The following is a 20,335-nucleotide window of genomic DNA, read 5'->3' as shown; positions in this document are numbered from 1 at the left end:
TAGGTCTTATCTATGCAAAAACCTCCAATGACTTTCATCTTCTCAGAATGGGACTAGATCATATTCATACTTATATTCTGTCTGATTTTTGTCAACATTGGTCATTTCCATTAACTCTCTAACTCATAAATCATAAATCTGTTTCTGTGAGATTTTAAATTGGTTTTCCAATATCTTGCAAATTTGCAAATTTAACTCCTCTAATCAGGAGGCTTACAATATTCTTATATATTTGTATTATTTATATGGTTTGATTATTTAGCATAGGTATATTCTATATTTTACATGTAGAATGGGAACAATAGTGTCCATATTTTATGTGAGTAATAAATAATAATAAATAAATAATAAATAAATTAAAATCTATTTTCCTGTACCTTACAACTTTGCCACCCAATTCCAAACAGAAGAATGATTGGGAGAGATAATACTCTGTACCAGAGTTTCTCAATCTTTTTTCATTATTTTTCTCCCTCATAAGCCTTTTTAGATGTTTTTTCTTAGCAGCTGTTGCCACCCATGTAATTTTAATACCACAGAAATACTGCATATCTGTTTATGTACTGTAGCCCTTTGGAGATGCAAAAACCATTGTAATAGCCCAGATATTCTTCACCTCACAAGAACCAATTTTCACCTCCGTGGAAGCCATATTGTCCCTGTAGAGAATGCATGGGCTATGCAGATACCCCCTTCCATCTGTTCCCAGGAGATCCAATCAATTTTATAAACTGATCAATCTAAAACTTCAGTGAGCTGTGTCTTTAGAAGACAGTGTTTTCCATCTTCATAGGATTGATTTTTATTGAATTGTACTTTGGTATTGTGCTATTGGCTTATATTGAGGAACATTATAGGAAAAAAAACAACAAAAGCAAAAAACAATTACACGAAATCTGATACCATATTATTCCTTGATAGTTGAGGATATGTTTTGCTGTACTACAGTGTCCTCCTTTTATGGAAACATGATTGAAAATTTTCTCAGGTGAGGTGGAACTTAGAGAAGTGAAGACACTGGGCCAGGCTAATAAATAAATATTTAAATAAAATGTCTGATATTTAATATTAAATCAGTATGTTTCAAATTCCTGTACACAATTTAATGGAGAAGATGAGATCTTATTAGAGGAAGTATATGAAGAAAGACTGCTTCTGTCTAAATACTAGAAAAATTTATCTTCTCAACACCACCCCATGCTTCACACACACACACAAGAAAAATTCATACAGCTAAATAAATCCATTGTCCTCTGTAGGCACCTTAGATATTACTTACTGGACCGTATTTAATAAGAACCTTATTCTCCACACATACACACTCTAAATAGATTATCAATATCTTCCTTCAATACAGTACTCTCCTTTAGAAGATCTAGGGGTGATGGTAGGGGGAGAAGATGCATTTCCAGTATTGTGTAGCATCCTTTATTCCAAGTACTGCCCTGGGAGAGACTGTCCCTTAACCTGCATCTGGTCTGAGGACCAGAAGTAGAACACTTTTCTTGAGCACAATACTTGTTTTTATCTTTCAGATAATCAACTTTATGATTGATCTATTTTTCTATTTGAATTGCCTGGCCAAAACTCAATGCCATATTTCCAACATACCTTCAGCAAAGTATCAGTACATAGAGCATTGTATATTTTAACTGAATGTAGGTGAATATAGGTAAAGTGTTCTTCAATAGTAGCATTAGTGGATGTTGTTGCTATTTATGTATCATTATCTCAGCTTTGTCTCATTTTTCCTAAACTTATTTCCCTTCCCCTCAATTAATATTTTTTCTTTATCATAATTTATGTATCTTTGTAAACTATCTTAAAGCCTTTTTAAAATGAGGTAGCATATAACTCATAAGTAAATATTTATGTTTTATTCTCCAAAGAACCTGACAAAGAATTTTGACTCAATATTTATTTTTTCAATTAAACTAGCAAAATTAAGTGATCTAAATTAATACTGATGTACTAAAATGCTTCAAAGATTTAGATCATAAATGCCTTAAGAACATGTGTTGACTCTCTAGAACTATAAGACACATGTATTTGATTCCCAATATAAGCTTTATGATTAAAATGTAAGTTAAAAAGAATTCTTAAAACATATAAAGTCATAAAGAATGTATTGTAAAATGTAAGAGCCAATAAAATCTAAAGAAAAAATGCTAAAAATGAAGAAAAATTGACACAATTTAAAAGTGCTCTTATATTTTTAGTATAATAATTTTCATGACAAATGGAAAACTGACATATGTGATTCTAAAATTACAAAGAGATTGTAATCCAAGGAGAAAACCAAAACATAAAGCAAACAAATTTAAAAGAAAAAAGATTGGAAGCATAAAAAAGTGATGCCATCACGTTTGAAATATATAGCCATCATAATTCTTATATTCATCCAAGTACATCAAGTAATTTAGTAACTTCATGTATTCTAAGGTTTTTGAGAAATCTTTGGTTTTTATAAATGAAAACATGTTCTTTCTTTTTATACTGTCACCATAAGTGGCTGCCTAACTCTCCTAACATATAAATATATTGTCATGGGTACCTGATATCCAAAGTGAATTTGATGTAGAGAATAAAGTACTATGCGGATAAGTTATTTAGCTTCTGTCCCTTATGTTTTCATTGAATATATTTTTCTGCTGATAACATAGAGTTGGTCCTTTAGAAGATTGCTCATTTCTGGGAACCCTGGTTATTTTATGGTTTTGTTAATAACTTTGCCCTTTATATGGATGATTTTGATAGTTGAACACATCTTTTTGCAGCTCTCTGAAGCCACATATTATTTTGTGTTTTTCTTAGGATTAAACCACTGTCTTTATCAAAAAATTTTAAATGATTATTAATATATTTAAACTAAGGTATATTTACATTACATTACAAAAAAGATATCTCATATTTATTCAGTTATTACACTTTTGTAAAACTTTAGGTTCAGTTAAAACATAAGAGAATTATTTAACATAGTTTTCTTGCTTTGATTTTTTAAATTCTTTTTTGCCTGTTTATCAATTGAATATAATTTATCACTAAATCAAGAGCCCCAAATACTCTATTGTCTTCTTATTCTCTAATTCTTCAAGGAGTAGTTTCTATTAGATATAGTTGTAACTATTAATTATATTCAGTTATTTTATTTAAATAATCAATATTTTAGGTCAGATAAAAGAAGTATACAAATATTCTATATCTAAATTTTATAAACTAGTTCCCTAATTCAGAAAGGGGGAAATTTACATTGTTCTCAAAGAAATTAAAGTGAAAATAGGAACGATTTTTTTTTTTTTTTTTTTTTTTTTTTTGCGGTACACAGGCCTCTCACTGTTGTGGCCTCTCCCGCCGCTCCGCGGCATGTGGGATCTTCCCAGACCAGGGCACGAACCCGTGTCCCCTGCATCGGCAGGCTGACTCTCAACCACTATGCCACCAGGGAAGCCCCGAAATTATATCATATTTTAAAATCTCTTTGTTATTCTTTCTGGATGAATATTTATTTTTCTAAAATTTGAGATTAATAAAATTAGTAATAAATTATGCTAGGAGTTCCAGCATTGATATTGGGAAGAAAAGTAAGACATATATTTTACAGGCAATATTAAATTCAGTGTTATAAGTATTTCCTAGAGCACATTTGATTGTAATCATTTCTCTATAAATTAATGATTGTTGTCAATGCCTAGTATCCTAGATTATATGTTTTGCTGTCATGTCAGATGTATGAGGCAACGTTAGCTATATAAAAGATGGAAAATCACAGTGAGAATATGATCAGACAGTTTTTGCTTTAGCAAGAAATGAAATGGTATTCTCTCCTTACTTTAAGCTTGAGCAAATTTCTTGTCTTTAAAATTAACCTATTGATAACATAGGCAAGAACGCTTATCACAGTGCATAGCAATTACTCAATAATTTTATTTAATCTTCAGCAGTTACAGTGAACAGTACAAGCCAGTACATGAATAATGTACTTTACACAGAATAATGTCTTCATATCACATTATCAATTGCCATGTCATATTTAGAGAATTATTTTTTTAGTGACAAGATGTACTAAATGTATTTATATACATTTAGATTTAGAGATTGTCAAGTCGTAGGATGCATTTGTGCAAATTTGATAAATTCCTATTTATTTGTGTTAATTTTAAAATGCCATGTCTCTAATGTTTAATATATTTTCTATACCGATATGCTATATGGTCAGTGAAGAGAATATTCTCTGTGGCTTATCCTCAGGCTTTAAAAAGTAGATGGACTGCAACATTGCCAGTTTTAAAATGAAAGATTACATATTTTTCCAAGTAGTAGATGTTTCTGTTGTGGCTGTTTTCTCAGGTTAATAACTTCTCTTACATTGAGCAACTATATTTGAAATACAGTCTAACAAAATGTGTATTCATCTTCTATTAAATTTATGTTCAAGAATATCATGATGAAATATCTTCTTAAATTTTAAAGTATTTTCATGTTTTTATAATTTTGGAGTGTTCTATGGACTAATGAAATGGAAATTAATATCTCTGAGAGGATTAACTCTAAGTAAAATTAGATTATTATAAAGCAGTGGCTTAGAATAAGAGTTTATTTCCTTTTGAATATCAAGGATTACTTTTCATTAGATTCTCTGTTTTTAGTATGCATTTCTTGGTAAATATTTTATTATCACAATAGAAGGGCATTTGTGAAGCACATACATATATTTTGTTCCATCTCTTCTTTCTTAGCTCAGGTCCCTTTTCCTCCAGAAAACTCCTTTTGTGCCACCACCTGCAGCTGCCCCTCATTTCAGTTTTGCTTCCATGGTGTCTTGGGCATTCTGAGTACAAAAAACACTGCAGTGTGGTTGACTTGTGATTCAGCTGTGATCTCCAGGGGGAAGAAAAGCTGTTTCTGCCCTAGCACTGGGCAGAATAGTAGTAGGCTCTCATTATGTGTAAATTGAATTCATGAACAAATATCAGGCAGTTAAGCTCTTTTTCTTCTATGAAACCTTAGAGAAGCTATCTTAAAAAGAAAAAAAAAATCGAAGCAGAGTTGATCAGAATTAAAGTTCAATCACATCCAAATGGTTACTGCCTACTTAGCTAAGACATCCAGTAACTCTAACTACAAGGTAGATCATGTCTGTGTACCTTTCTCAGTAGTGACTTCCTTCTCTGTCTTCTCAGCTTCTATTTGGGGCATTATAGCCTAGGGTCTGCTCTTACTTTAAAAGAAGCAGAGGCCTCACTTCAGTACCTAAGATCCGTTTTCAAATTTGTACAACCTTCGATATCCAGGGTGGCTAAATTGTAGTCAGTACAGTGTGATGCCTTGTGGCTAGTCTTGAATGGTTTTCTAGACTTTAGTTGTTACCTTGCAAATGCCATTCAGTTTGGGCTTGGCCCAGTACCTTTTCCTTCCTGAGTCCAGTAAAGAATTCTTTGGAATGTGGCCTGCAGCTACCACAGATAAGTGGCAATCTATTCCTTGACAAATGGAACAGATCAGAAAAACAACTTCCCAGTAATTTCAATAGGAAGAGCTGCCAACTCTGACATATTTTTATATAATAGCAATGCACTTTCTGTACCTTTTATTGTTATAAGACACAATTAGGTAAAACTATCCTCATTTGACTGATGAAGTAACTGAGCATCAGAGTTTAAGTAACTTGCCCAGAATCACATTGCTGTTAAAGAGACATCAGGATTCAAATGATTTATAGCTCTAATATGTGTACTCTTAATCTCTATACTATGTCCAGAGAAGATTAATTTTGTGTGGCAATTTTTAACAAAAACCTGATACTGGGAAATGAAATGGCACAATGGAGGATAAATGAAAACACCCAGAAATACCAAGGTCTTTCTATAAGTAATTCATTATTGCAGAATGAGTAGTAAATGCCAGATAGGAAGAAGTGAGATTTCCAGCAACCAAACCCAAACCACATTTTGTTTTGTTAACTATGTAGACAGGATCTGTCACAGCCTCTACCATTATCTAATGAGGCAGCATCCAAATGGTCATTGAAGAAGTTAAATAAACTCAGATTACTTTCTTTTAATTATTTAGACTCTATCTGTACAAGTGGAAAATTCACCTGATTTAAAGTTAAAATTCTTAAAGTACAAATTATGTGTTCAAATTAAAATATTATCTAAATATGTCCCTTTAAAGGAACAGTCTTGTTTTCCTGGTCCAAGATTATATTCTGAACACAGTTGCAACTTAAAATTGGCCAAGATACTACAGAAAGCAAGAAAGATGTTAAATAACACTTAAAAGCTCACAAGTTTATTAGCAGAACTCTCACAAGAGGAAAAAATAGCAAAGTTTTGGCGTGCAGCTAATTTCTCTCAGTGAATTCTATTTCCTTTTGATCCAAATTATAAAATAACCTCTGGCTAACAGTCATCCTCAGAATATGGACTATCAGTGAAGAGCCTTGTTTGTTCATATTTACATCTTGAGCACTCTACCGGATGTTGGTTAAAAGGGATGATTGCTTGATTTTGAGTCTACAAAGAAGTGGAGATTTGATAGGGAAAAAAATTCATTGCACCACATTTTCTCAGGAATGGTCCTTCTCACACATGCCTAGAGAAAGAGAGATCATGGGTAGAACGACAGCAGAGGGGGGTCCGAAGCAGGACCATTAGTTCAACTCATTCAACAAAAATGTACTGAGCACCACATGTCTTAGGTAAGACTTGGTCCCTGGAAGTTGGAAGATGAATAAGAACATGGTCTCTGTTCTTAAGGAACCATAAAGTCACAGATAAATAAGACAGGTGAAAAAATAATTGGCAGCACAATGTATTAAGTGTTGTACAAGCAAGCACTGAGGAGGAAATCGTTAAATTCATGCACAGTTACCTAAAAGAATGATACTTTGATGACTCTTTTAAGATCAATGAGCATTTTCTAGGCATAAAAGGGGGTAATAGGACATATGAGTTTGAGGAAACAAGTGTTGACTCTGAGAATATGTAAAAATGGCATCACATTCAGTGAGTCTCTAATGCAGGATTCAAAATGGAGAGAGAGGTAGTATAATTGGAGTATAGGTTATTACAGACTGTGAAAAGGGGGCAGATTGGATTTGTGGGTTTTGGTTTTTTCATCTTTTTACTTTTCTTGTGATTAAGTAAGAGGTGACGAGGTCCTGGATCACTGTGGCAGAGACAGGAGAGAAAGTGGAGCAGAGAGATTCTAGAGCGATGTTGGAGACGGAATCAATTGTACTTGGTGACCAAGACAGTGTATTGCAAGTGAGAGGAAAAAGCACTTTGAAAATGACTCTATGTTTAACATTCTGATTGCATGGCAATCATTAACTGAGCTAAGTAATTTAGAAGGATGGGAAAATGCTATAAGAATAAGGATGGAACAGATGGTGTAGAGGGCAAGAGAAGTGGTGCTCTGACAAACTCTGAAGAACCTAATATGGAAAAGCCAGGGAAGGGAAACAAGAGGTAAGACAGTCCAGGTGAAATAAATGTCAAAGCAAATCATTGGTCTCAAACTTCTTTCTAGATTTTATATTTCTTTCAATATCTTGAAAACTAATTATGTTATTTTTAAGCATATTAGTATATCATCATCAATCAACATCCAAAAGTCCCTCTGTATAAAATACACTCTCACGAGTCATGGAGACACAAGGCACAAGTCTTATGGAGAGATAGTCAATAATGACTCCCAAAATTTTATAATGAAATGACTGGGAGAAGACTGGTATTACTGGTTAGAAATATAGATGTTGACAAAAGAATTTCAATTTCCACTCAGAGTGAGAGAATTTGATTTGTTCAGTATAAACAAAATGGTTTCTTAAAGCATTCCCCAGAATTCCTGTTGGTTAGCAAGGAGTAACTACTCTATTTATTTTTTAAAATAAACTCCTTACAGACGTAATGAAAGTCAACCTTCTTTTTTTTCCACTTTTTTTAACCTAAAAAGAATTTGGAAAGAACTTAAAATTTCAGGGTTTAGCACCATGAAAACATGACTAAGAATGAGCCTTCTGGAAAAAAAAGAACTCTGAAAAATATATAAAAATAACAAAAATTCCATGTAGATGCCATCCAAAGTGATTGAAATTATTTTATATCTTCTACTGAATAAGCACAAACTCTTAGAAATCCTTTGGAGTAATTAGTGTTGATTTCAGCCAGTACCTCCTTACATGTTTCAGACTATTGTGAAAATAGCTGAGCAACTGTTTCTTCTGTGAAAGTACAAAAAGAAGATTCAGTTGATTTTGATCCTCTTAATAGTTGTGAAGATTCAATGAATTCAGACTGTTTCTTATAAGAACTTCATGTGCATGTGGAAAAACAGAGAAGCACCAATTAATCCTTGCTGATAGATGGATGACACTGAATCCTACAATAAGTAGGGGGCCTACAGTAAGGCCCCGAGGTCTGACAAACAAATGAGTTCAGGATTATATTAGGGATGAAAATCTTAAATAACAAAATACCACCTCAAACAGGTGAGTCATTCATTTGTCATAGCCCAAAGCAAAGATGAATCAAGAAAAATCAAATGGGACTTCTGCTCTGGTTTGCCCTGGGAAAGCTTCCCAGGTATTTGTGACTCTGAACCACCACATGAAACCAGTGGGGGACTAGGATCCTTGGCTGTTGTGACATGGGGATATTTATATACTGGTAATAAAATCCAACTCTCAACTCATTACATTAAGGAAAGTTGGACCACTGCATTGTCTGGCCATATTAAGAAGGATTCATGAAGCATCTTTGGGGTAGAGAAAATAGCATTGGGCTTAGAACCAGGTTTTAGTTCAATAACCAATTTTGCCTTGTGCTAGGTCAGCAAATCTGACTCTTAGACCTTTAATCTGCAAATGAGGATAATGAGACATACTTCAACTGTATTATAAGAATTAAACAAAATAACATGTTGCAAAAGTTCCCTGGACAGAATAGGCACTTAATAAATTAAAAAATAATAATAATTCATCGAACAAATATTTGTTGAGGACATGCTGTAGACCAGACTGTCCAGAAAACTTATGAATAAATGATTTAAAGAAATCTTCTTATTATTCTTATATCATAGTTATCTGTACATTTAAATTTTTGGAGTTTTCCTCACAGAAGAAGATTTGATTTAAAAGAAAAGCAGAGGTAATACTTAAATTGAAATTAATCTGCATCTATACTTTGATAAAACCTGACATGTGAATTGGAAACCACCCCCAGGAAGGCCAGCTGGGTGAATGATGGCTGCTAGTTCCGTCCCACAAAAGAGTCACATGAAACTTGATATAGTTGCCACTTTGGGGCTCACAATGCCAAAGCTTAACAGGGGTTTTTCTGTGTCATCCCATCCTCTCATCTCTTGAAAAGCCTGCTGTTCTAAGCAAATTTAAAAGGCAAAATACCTATCTTTTCCTAGAACTGGGGAATGATTTGTCCCACAAATATTGGTACTAGAAATAGGCATGCAAGTATGTGTCTGCTAAAAATACGTCATCTCTCCTATAATTTTAGGGATGCCTGAACAAAATAGACCCTCCATGAATAAATAGTCATGACATCCAGGAGCATGATAGACTAAGCCTTTTTAGTTCTATGGTCTCACCTACAAGCAAACATTGTGCCCATCATGACCTTGAGCATTAGTATTAAACTCAGCAAAATATCCTTTACTCAAATTTATGTAAAAGAACAGCTACGAAAAATTCGGTGGGCTTTGTAAGAAGACATACCTGCCTGCTTCCCTTTGTTTAGCTTTCTTTTGATTACATACACTGATAAGTTTAAGGAAAATTGACTGTCATGTCCAGCTAGTTTTACTCCTACTCTTCATTGTCAGTACTGCAAAAGTTTTTCTCCTAAAAATGTAAAGTGACAAAACTATAGAAGAAGCAAGTATGTCTGTGGGGGATGTAGGAGAGGTTCAGGGAGCAGTACTTCTTCTTAAGTAAACCTGGTAGGGTATGTGTCTGTAGCTCCTGAAGTTGTCTAGGAAGTCTTAGTCATAGATGTGTTCAACTGGGCCCTCAAGCCTAGCACTAAAGAGGAACCATTAGCCTTGGCATGGAGCACACACAAATTATTAAACTTTTTCTCTGGCTCTACTTGTTATTGCTTTGCCTCAAAAACTGATTGGGGAAAGGCAAGGCTGGGGCAGTGGAGGGAATAATTTAATATTTGTTTTTATGAATATTGCAAAATAGAACGAACATCTGAAAGTCCCCAGGCTCTCTAAATTTTATTGATGTTGAGAAAAACTGATCCCAGTCCTAGTTTGATACATTCCACAAAACCAGGGCTACCCAAGTAAGCATATTCTGCCAAACAGCTATTTCCAATACCAAATGCAAAGATGATCTAATAAGCTGGCTCTGGTTGTTTGTGAATAAGGAACTTGAGTGTTATTTGTTAAAGATTTTGTATAAGTTGAGGAAAAAATTAAACCCATGAAATGCATTATATGTATGTTGAACATTTTATAGAATAGGAGAGAGTTCTGAGTCTCTTATGTCTCATCCCATGCTTAGGGTATTCTCATATTCACTATATAATAATTTTTAAATGAACACACTAAATTTCATATTTCAGATTCACAATTATCAAATGGCATTTGCTATGTATTTTTAACTTTTTTTTCATTTAATTATCACAAATACCCTGCTGTGAAAATATTGTACTCCCCATTTTCCAGATAAGGAAATGGAGGCTCTGAGAGGTTAAGTACCTTGCGGAGGTCACACACTCAAGCGAGGGCAACAGTATTCAAGTAGAATTCTTTCTAATGCCAAGTCTCAAGCTTTTGTGAAAATCTTACCTTGCATTTCTAAAAAAGTAGGTAAACCAGTTTTAAAAGTCCTCAGAATTATACTCTCATCTTGCCCCCCAATTATATCAAAATTAGGTTATTTAGAATGTGTTTGTTAGTGAATGGACTGTTAGAAGTTAGTTTTATATTTCCCAGCAAATAATTGGTCATCACTCTAATGGAGATGCTTGATCCTTTCTCAAAGAAGAAATGCATCCTTGTAATCTCACATTTCCTGATAGGGAAAGGACCAGAGTAAGGAAAATATATGACTGTCAGGATAAGCTGTCAGCAAACCATACACCCTTGCCAAAAAAAACCAAAAGCTATTTTGTTTGACATATGTGTTTATAATTGCCAAGTAAGTAGGAGTAGCAAGATTAGTGGGTTTCACCAGTTTGAAAAAAAACATCAGAGCCACTATCACTTATATGATCAAGCTTTTAATGTATATATATAAACACATATCAACTTTATCATAAATAAGGGGAAATATAACAAATATCTTTGCAAATTTTAGGCTCAATGCTTGATATTCTTGAACACATTATGGTTTGCATAGAATCATAGACTAATGGCAGTGCTAGGAACCTAAGGAGTTATAATATTGAACCCTATCATTTTATAGAAGGAAAAATCCACAGCCTTGACAAGTAAAATGGCCAAAGATCACACCAGCCTCAGAGCCATATCTTGAGTCCAAATATTCTCTTTTGCCCAAAGTTACACAACTAGCTATTAACAGAACTGCAAATAGGTCTTAAATTATCTTTTTTTCTTCTTCTTCTTCACATAGCTTAGTATTTTGCTATCTCAAAGAAGCATAAGGAGATAAAATTCTCAAACACAGAATAAGCAAGCTGATACACATAGACACTATAATATAATAGATATCAAAGGCCAAAAAAATCATCAAATATAAAAAGTCTTCTTATCTCAAAGAAAAAATCCATCTTATTTTCTGATTTCTCTTTTGTTTTCTTTTCCAGAAACTCTTAAAACCGATTGGGGTAAATATCCATAACTCCATTTTGTCAAAGGCAGGTAGTTATGCTTATAATAATGGATTTAAAATTGAAAACTGTAACATCATTTTCCCCAAGAGACCTATTTGAAGCAGAGCCAACTAACTTTTTAAAGAGATACGTCTTTTAATTCTTAATAAGCATTAGACAATTTATAAAAATAAAAATTCTGATATATGGCCCAAAGAAAATTTTAACATTAACCTCACTGAGTTACAGAAGTTTTATTCCAAATTCTATACCAGTTTCTAGTCAAGGGTAAAAAATCGGGTGGGAATCAGGAAAAGGGTGGGGGGGAATCATGAAAAAGAAAATATGAAAGGGAGGAGAGATATATAAGATAGAAATTCCAGAAATGAATTAACCAATAACGAATCTATAATTGTTTTGTCTCAGACATTCTGTAAAATCCCAGTAGTCAAGACAAATTTTGAAGTATTTGTTTTTGCCTCAATGGTTTTACATCCTTTAAGTGTTAAGTCCTGCAAGAAAATTAGAGTACATGAATTTTTAAAAAATTTTCTTGGTCAGAAAATTCATTCATACATTAAGTTATATGTCAGTATCTGAAAGTAAAAAACAGCTCTTCCTCCTTTAACTTTTGTTTTCACCCATTTCTGCCACAAAATTTAAGAAAATAAGTGCCATTTCCTCACTTAAACCTCACAACAATCTAAGGGGTAAATGGACACAAATAATTTTCCAAAGGGTACACAGCCAGTAAATGATAGATCCAGAATTGCCAACAGGTCAGGCTAACCCCAAAAACAAAGCTCGTAATCAATACCTGAGATCAGAAAGTGTTGATGTCTTCTTAAGCGACCCTCCTCCTTGGCCACAGTGATTGGTTGAGGGACGGGAACATGTTCCCAGCTAGTTCAATCACACAAATGCACTAATTCAGCCACAGTATTGGTCTGAAAGTACGTATATGACTCAGACTTTGCAAATAAGAATCTTTCCTTGAGAGTTTTCTCACTGGAACTGGAGTAAAAAAAATATCATCTCTTTGATCTTGAGAATGTATGATTGTGAACTTGACTCTCTTGTCTACCTTGAGAAGTCAGTCTGAGAATGTGAGGCAATCTGCAAAGGAAGAAGACATGAAAGTCAGAAATGTAGCAGACACAGGTATTCAGTTAACTAACTAGCTCTAGTTGTCCCAAAGCAGTGCAAAATCAGCTTTTTCTTCAGTTGAGCTCCAGTTACTTAAAACCAAAGATCCCAGACTACCATGTCACAGAGGAGATCAACTTGAGCTAGACTACTACAGAAAAGTCCAATATGCCCTGTGTTGATAGGTGAAAGGACATTTCAGGAATGTTTGTGATCTAAAAGGACACAATGTGTGACTAGGGAACAGTAAATAGACATACAGGTCTCAAATGTATGTTGTCTGCAGGGGACACCTGCTTTATCTATTGTTTTGCTTTGTTTTTATCCAACTACTTTTCAAAAAATACAGTGTAGGACTGTATAAAGAGATGAACAACATCAAGTGTAGTATGAATCACTATCATTTACAGAAGTTTTCTCCCAGCTATGCACTTTTCGAAGTGCTCTACATAAAGCAGCTGTTTTCAAACTGTGATAAGCAGAGCCCTACACATTGCCTGGAGTGATGGGCTTGGGGGAGTACAGGTACAAGCATGAGCGTAAAGGAGGCAACAAATCTGTGGTCTCCTGCCCCAGGCCCATCTTTAAATAAAGCATCCCCTCTCCCTGCTTGTTCAGTAAATGGGCTTCCACATATGATTGTTTCTGAAGAAAGGTTATGCTGCTAAAATATATATAAGAACCATTGATATACATCTTCTCCATACTCACAATAAAGCTATGAGATATATTACCCCTGTTTTGTACTTGAAGGAACTAGGGCAATTAAGGAACATGCTCAAGATGACCTAGCCAATAAAAGGCAGAGGCAGTATTTGGACTCTTGCTTTCTTTGCCTGGCTCTAGAGCCCCATTACACTATTCACTATCCCCTTACATCTCCTGCTAGGACAGTGACCTGCTTACAGACCCTCATATTTGCCTGTTTGTTCTCAAAATCTAAACAACCAAGGACCAGTTACAAAACTGTAGTCTGATAGATAGTCGGACTACCTGTAATTGACTGGATGTAACAAGGAAACGTACCCCAGAGCAGTTGTGGAACACCTCTCGAGTGAGAAGGAGGAACATCTTATGTAAGGTTTGAGTTCTTACTGAAGAATCCAGAGGAAGGTCTAAGGGAAGAAGCAATCAGTTTTGGATCAGTTGCTGTTTCTAAGGTGAGGGCAGGAGTATCAGGAATTAACTAGGGTTGGGAGCCGTCTCAAGGGGAGAGTAGTTTAGCAATTGGGTGTTCCTAGTAAAAGATGGGAAGTGTAAAGCAGGTATGGAGTAGCACTGGTAACACAGCACTAGCCACTCAATGAAGGGGTCATTTGTGCATTTGCCAGCTGCTGCATGACCTTGGCAGTGTCTCCATTTAAGTTCAAGCTGGGATTATCTGTGTCTGTCATACTACTAACCTGAATAAACGCAGGTGACTTTGCTCTTTTTCCCTCTGAGCTGATTTTTTACTCTCAATCCCAAACAGACTTTTACTCTTATGTTTCTCTAAACTTGCTGCTATCCCAGCAGGAGTTTTATTGAATTCGACAAATTTCAATAGCAAACACCCACTGACGTGTACCTAACACACCTAATATATATGAAACATACCCCTAGGCATGGGGATCAATCATCTTATCAAAACGCTTTCTTCCCTCAGCCCAGGGTTATAAGGCTTTGAAGGAATCCAAAGTAACATCCTATCAAGAAAAGTTAGAGAACCCCTCGGCCTGAGCAGTAAAATAAGGTCTTTCTGATACTGCAGATTTTTAATATCATCTCTCTGATAGGAGAGACATGTCACAGTGGTTACCTTTGTCTTCTTTAAACCCCCGTGTCCTACCCCTTCACTTTCTCTCCCACCTTGTGTTCTGCAATCAGAAAAGGTTCAGGGCTTTTAACTGGAAGAATTATTCATATTATAACTTTATGGTTCAAGACAACACAGCTGAAAATATGATTTGGATATATTCCCTGTCCTGAAGTTGTTCAAAATCTAGAGATATTAACAGGTGTGATCATAAACATGACACCACAAGGAGAAAATTCCAAGTATTAATAGTAAACATTAGCAATTTGGATTGGACCATGGTATCTAAACTTAAGCATCAGAAAAGAGATTTGTATTAAAAACTGACTAGAGTGGCGGTCTATTTAGCATAAAACCTGGAGAGATTGTTAAGCACTGCTTAACTTTTAATTAAATTTCTCTTCTCAATATATAACTCCCTCTAGAGGAATCCTTCCTGAGGGAAAAATAAATCTGGGCAGTTTAGGTTAAAAAAAGTCAAGAAATCCAATGGACGAGACATAGTATTCTAAATTGGCCTTACATTTGTTCTTATAGGCAAAAGTAATTAACCAGACTGATGACTTTTTCATGTTTGATATTCAGTAGCTATGTGAAAAGAAAAATATACGTTTACTATATACCATGTTAAGTACTGAAATTATGCTTGATATACATTTTGTTAGATGGAAAACCAATATATGTTTAAAACCCCTCAAGAATATAGGGCTCCCACATTTAAAATGACTTTAAAATAGTAATTCAGTCAGGTCTCTAATTTGTGTTTGCAATGTGGAAGAGAATTGAAGATGAAGACCACAGTTACATAAGCTTGAGCCATTAGAGAAATTAAATATAACACACATAAACATGAAGAGTTTATTTTAAATAAATCAAATATCCTGATGTTGAAGCCTCAAATTATGAAATTGTGTTTGGTTTTCATACTAACACCAAAACTTCAAAATGGCATCCATAATTGACTAACTTTCTTTCCTTGGCCACAGTTTGTACTTAGCCAACCCACATATTCAGGCAAATACATGAATGTGTACCCATCACTGATGTAATTCGTGGTCAAAGACGCAGTGTTGCAGAGACCCTGCAGTCATTCTCAGACAAAGGTCTTCAGGAAAGATCATTTAAATTAGGTCAAACATTGAAAGCTAATGTTTTTCTGTGTGATTAAGGTTTATTATTGGTCATCTTATTGAATAAAATAATATGTGGGCTGTGGCATAGTTTTAAAATATCTGTGTAGAAAAATAGAAGGAAAAAATGCTACAAGAATAAAGACACTTTGAAACAGCTTAGGTGCTCTGTTTTCCCGTAAGTCATTTGTTTTCCTCCTGTGCCCTTGCCTTGACACTTTAAATGCAAGATGTAATGTCCTAATGCTTTTCTAGCACTGGTACCTTTCCAAAGTTATCTGTAGAAAGTGGCAGAGAGGTAGAAAGAGCATGGGCTTTGGAGCCAGGCCAATCTGAGATCTAATCCTGGCTCTGCCTTCTACTGGCCACTGACCTTGAACAAGTCATTTTACCTGAATCTGAGTTACATAATCTATAAAGTCAGGAAAATAAGATCTGCCATCATAATCTATTGTATAAATGTCATAATACATATAAATGATCAGTGTGGTGTCTGTCTTGTGGCTGTAGAACAGTGAACTGTAGCTGTAGCTGCTGTAGAACAGCAATTATCATGGTCATTATTTGTGTCATCATTGCTACTGATAATGCCGTTATGCATTATCATAAAGAGGCTATAAGCAGCTACTCGAGGGCTGTTTATATAGTGCTTGCTCTTCTGCCCTCACTTTTACCTTCGCTGTCCTGCTCATTTCTAAGAACCCCTTTATCAGTGTCTGATAATGTTTTCTCTCTTATATTTTCCATGCAGCCCTGAATGCTGCTAACAGGGCAATAGTGGAATGCAGGTAGACACAATCATCTTCCGCCTTACAGGGAGTATGACTGTGCTTTCAATGACCAAATTCGAGAGAAATGGCCTTGAGTCTTCCTAAACTTAAGAGGAATATTCCAAAGAAAGGTCTATTTAGGCAACTGTTGATATAGTAGATAACAATGATTTAAAGTTTCAATTTAGAGAATAAACTTCCAAAAATGGACACAAATCTATTATATTTACAAGCTGTTGACTGTATTTTTTGCTCATTGAAGAGAGCACCTAATAATTGTGGAGAGTTGAAAGGAAGAGTGTACCTTCTTGGTCCCACTTTTCAGCCCTTTCTCAAGAATTCCAGTGAAGCTGGACTTGGACCCATAAACTTACCTGACCACAGGAAGAGCCTTTCTAGGTGTCATTCAAGACGTAATTTAAGTCTGTAGAATATTACATCATTTTTATTCTTCATTTACATAACATCTCTCAGGGCAATTGTTCTTTAGATAAAAATTTGAATAGGTTATTTATTATTATCAAAAATACATTTCTAAAATCATTGCGTATAAGCCCCTAAATGTTTTAAAACCATTAGGATATGAAATCATGTAGAACCTTCCAGTATACCTATGATGTCATTGCCCCATGTAACATTATTAGCATTTTTCTGCATCTCTTTATCTTATTTGTTCACAGCTTACTGACGATTTTTCACTTATTTATACATGTTTCCTGAACTAGTGCCTTCTGGTAGGAGTTTGGGACTGCTGGATCACAGGAAAAACAGAAACATTTGTGATCTTATTATCATAAATGATTTATATGAACTTTTGGTATAAACAGTCCACACAGTCTCACACACAAAATCCTTGATAAAACATTTTTGTTTTTCTTAAGTCACTTAAGACTAAGTGAAGCTAGTATTTTTTTAAAGGAACCACTTGAGTTTCATGGTTACATAATACCCATAGCAGGGTAAATGAGCAACAGTGACTGTTATCAATGAAATAATATGCACTTTTTTGGTTTACATTATAGGTGCATCCATCCTATCACCATGTCTTCTTGGCTTCCTGCTTCCTGTCCTTGGCATCCTTGTGTACTTGGAATTCTGAATGTGGCATGACAACTGCTGCTCCCAGCCCAGCTCAGAGGACACCCTCCATCTCTGTGATGACTACAATTCCTTCCAAGTCCTGCAACTCCAAATAAGCCAAATAAATTATACTTTAACAAACTATCCAACTGATTTACAGCATATGTTATGACTGAGGCATTCAGGAACCCCTTCATCCAAAAGAATAAACTTTTAAATGGATATAAAATGATTTTTAATTCGTTCCAATATGCCTTATAAACCACTTAACCTAATTCTGTGACAGTTGCATGATTTAATCCAATGGGACAATTTACAGTGTTCAATTCAATACCATAGGCTGTAGAGTGAAAGTAAAATCACCATACACAGGTGCTTTAAATTTAATAACAAGTTGTGAAATATAATAGAGGTTGAAACGTTGATCGTATGTGGTAAATGTAAGAGTAATACAGTCTCTTGTACTATCCTCTCTGTTTTGGGTCCTGCATATTTTTGAATGGCCCCTATCACTCATGGCATTTTGAGTTTTCTTTAAGAAAAAAGTATAACTAAAGCATTTAACATAATTTCCAATACCAAAACATTCTACTGAATGAGTTGGATGATTTTGAATATTGAAAACCAAATTCTAGAACTTACTTTCAGTATTCTTGTTTTGGAAGTAAGTAATTTTCTAAATATTTGGTCTTCAGAATCAGTAATACTTTTAAGTTAGTTTTTTAATAATAAAATTAATATACTACATGAAGTTTTTTTTTTACTTTTGTATTCTACTCTGACATTATTTTATGTTTTTCTTATCATCAATTTCAAACCTCAAAAAATCGCAGCTCTTGTGTTAGAATATCATCATGTTGCTGTATTTATTCACACGTGAACTGATGAATTTTGAGAAGTAGAGTGCTTCCATTTTTTAATTGAGATGTGACAGTCTTTACACAGCTAGGAATAAATGACAGTTAAGTGAATATCAGAATTATCTAATATTCTAGTGACTTTGTTTTTGTGCTTCATTCTAAGTAAAACCTCTCTTTATTAAAGGTATGGAATCAAGAAATCACCTGTAGCTCGAAAAAACTACAGTATTCCCTATTTTTTTTTAATTTAGTTTTAAACTCATTTCCTGCTTCAATGCAATACCGAAAACTGGCTATGAATACCAAATCAAGATGTTGCTAATGGTACTTTGAAGAGTATGCAAAACTGGAAGGCCAGGAGGAGACAAATAACGTGTCTGTCCAGTGGTCTCCCAAGTGTTGGTGCTTTAGGTTTTTATAAGTTGTGAAAAGGAAGATGCACATTTCTTCATTCTCCATGGTGTGCACGGAAATGTGTTTGAGTATGGATGTGAAAGAAATCAAGTAATAAAGGATTAGCTGGCTTATGAAATAGTGCAATGTCTGATGCTTCAAGAGGTATAATCCTATTTTATTAGCACAACCTTGCTAGCTAATTAGAGATAGAATTTATCTTTTTAGAAAGGATACCTTATAGGTTCATAAAAAAAAATATTTACAGGAAGCAAAATAGATCTATTACTATTTTACCCCCCTTTCTTTAATTTGTATAATTTTTGTACTATATATCTATGTATAAATGTTTAGAGTTTTCATTATGAAAATACCAATAAATATTTCATTAGTTTACATTTAACTCTTTGTTATAAAATGAAACTTTTTAAAAATAAGTGAAAGGGATGATTCTCCAGTGGAAGTATGTCAACAGTCTTGAGATCGTTACCAGATTTCATAAAATATTTAATTATTTGAAAAAAAAATCTCTTCATACTTTAGGGAAACGAATACTCTGTGAGCCTTCTGTACACATGTTTGTGTCTTCATTGTTACACCTTGGGGTTTTCCTTTTGCAATGTGACCCATGTTGGGCATTTTTGTATAGTCAACAACTAAATCTTTTGCCAAATGCATGCTTGCCTTTTATTTTCTAATGTATGGTAATAAAGAGCAAAACTGGTTTTGCATGAAATGGTTCTGAAAGGTAAGAAGAAAACAGACTTTGGAGGTTGTTTGTTTAATTTTAACTTTGTGGCAGAGATAAGGTAGATTAAAATCTCTCATACACTGATAACTCAAGCCTTTCATTTCCTCATACAAGTGTACAAATTTGACTGGGACCATCAGTTTTAAACTGTTGTCAAACTAACTAATGTATCATCTGCTTTAAGACGCAAGATTCTTAATTAAACTTTATATAGATATAGATACATATGTTGTTTCTTTGTATTTCAAGGAAAGGTGATAGTAGTTTTATTTGATACTGATAAATATTGAATTGATTTTTTTAGTTATTTTTTATCATTTTTTCAATGGAGTAGTATAGGACTGTGCTTTGTCCTTTTTATGAATGAAAACAAATTATAAAGAAATAAATGTCTTACTGTTACCCAAGAAATAACAATTGTCCTTTCAATTTACCTGAAGTTGAAAATTCGTTTTTAAAGGGTTTTCATTAAAAGTTTAATAGCATGGGAAAAAAATATTACATGTTAAACAACAGTTCAATGTTTGAAGCATTCTACAAAAAATATACAAACAAACATAGAGCTACACACATAGACACACACAGGCATTATTACAGTGAAATACT

At 34.2% G+C, this 20,335-nt stretch overlaps 1 protein-coding gene across 2 annotated transcripts in view; it reads left to right on the top strand.

Moving 5' to 3' along the window:
* Positions 1-20,065, top strand: part of CNTN1 (contactin 1) — a 371,087-nt gene extending 351,022 nt beyond the window's left edge. For both annotated transcript variants that reach the window (XM_079938240.1, XM_079938239.1), the window contains one exon: positions 17,668-20,065. In XM_079938240.1, the coding sequence (XP_079794366.1) occupies positions 17,668-17,744 (77 nt within the window). In that variant the 3' untranslated portion in view covers positions 17,745-20,065. The remainder of the gene's footprint in view (positions 1-17,667) is intronic.
* The last annotated feature ends 270 nt before the right edge of the window (positions 20,066-20,335 follow it).

This window comes from Stenella coeruleoalba (assembly GCF_951394435.1).
Source record: "Stenella coeruleoalba genome assembly, chromosome: 11".
NCBI classification, from domain to species: Eukaryota; Metazoa; Chordata; class Mammalia; order Artiodactyla; family Delphinidae; genus Stenella; species Stenella coeruleoalba.
Note: the sequence above shows the minus strand (reverse complement) of the source record. Positions and strands in the feature narration are given on the sequence as shown.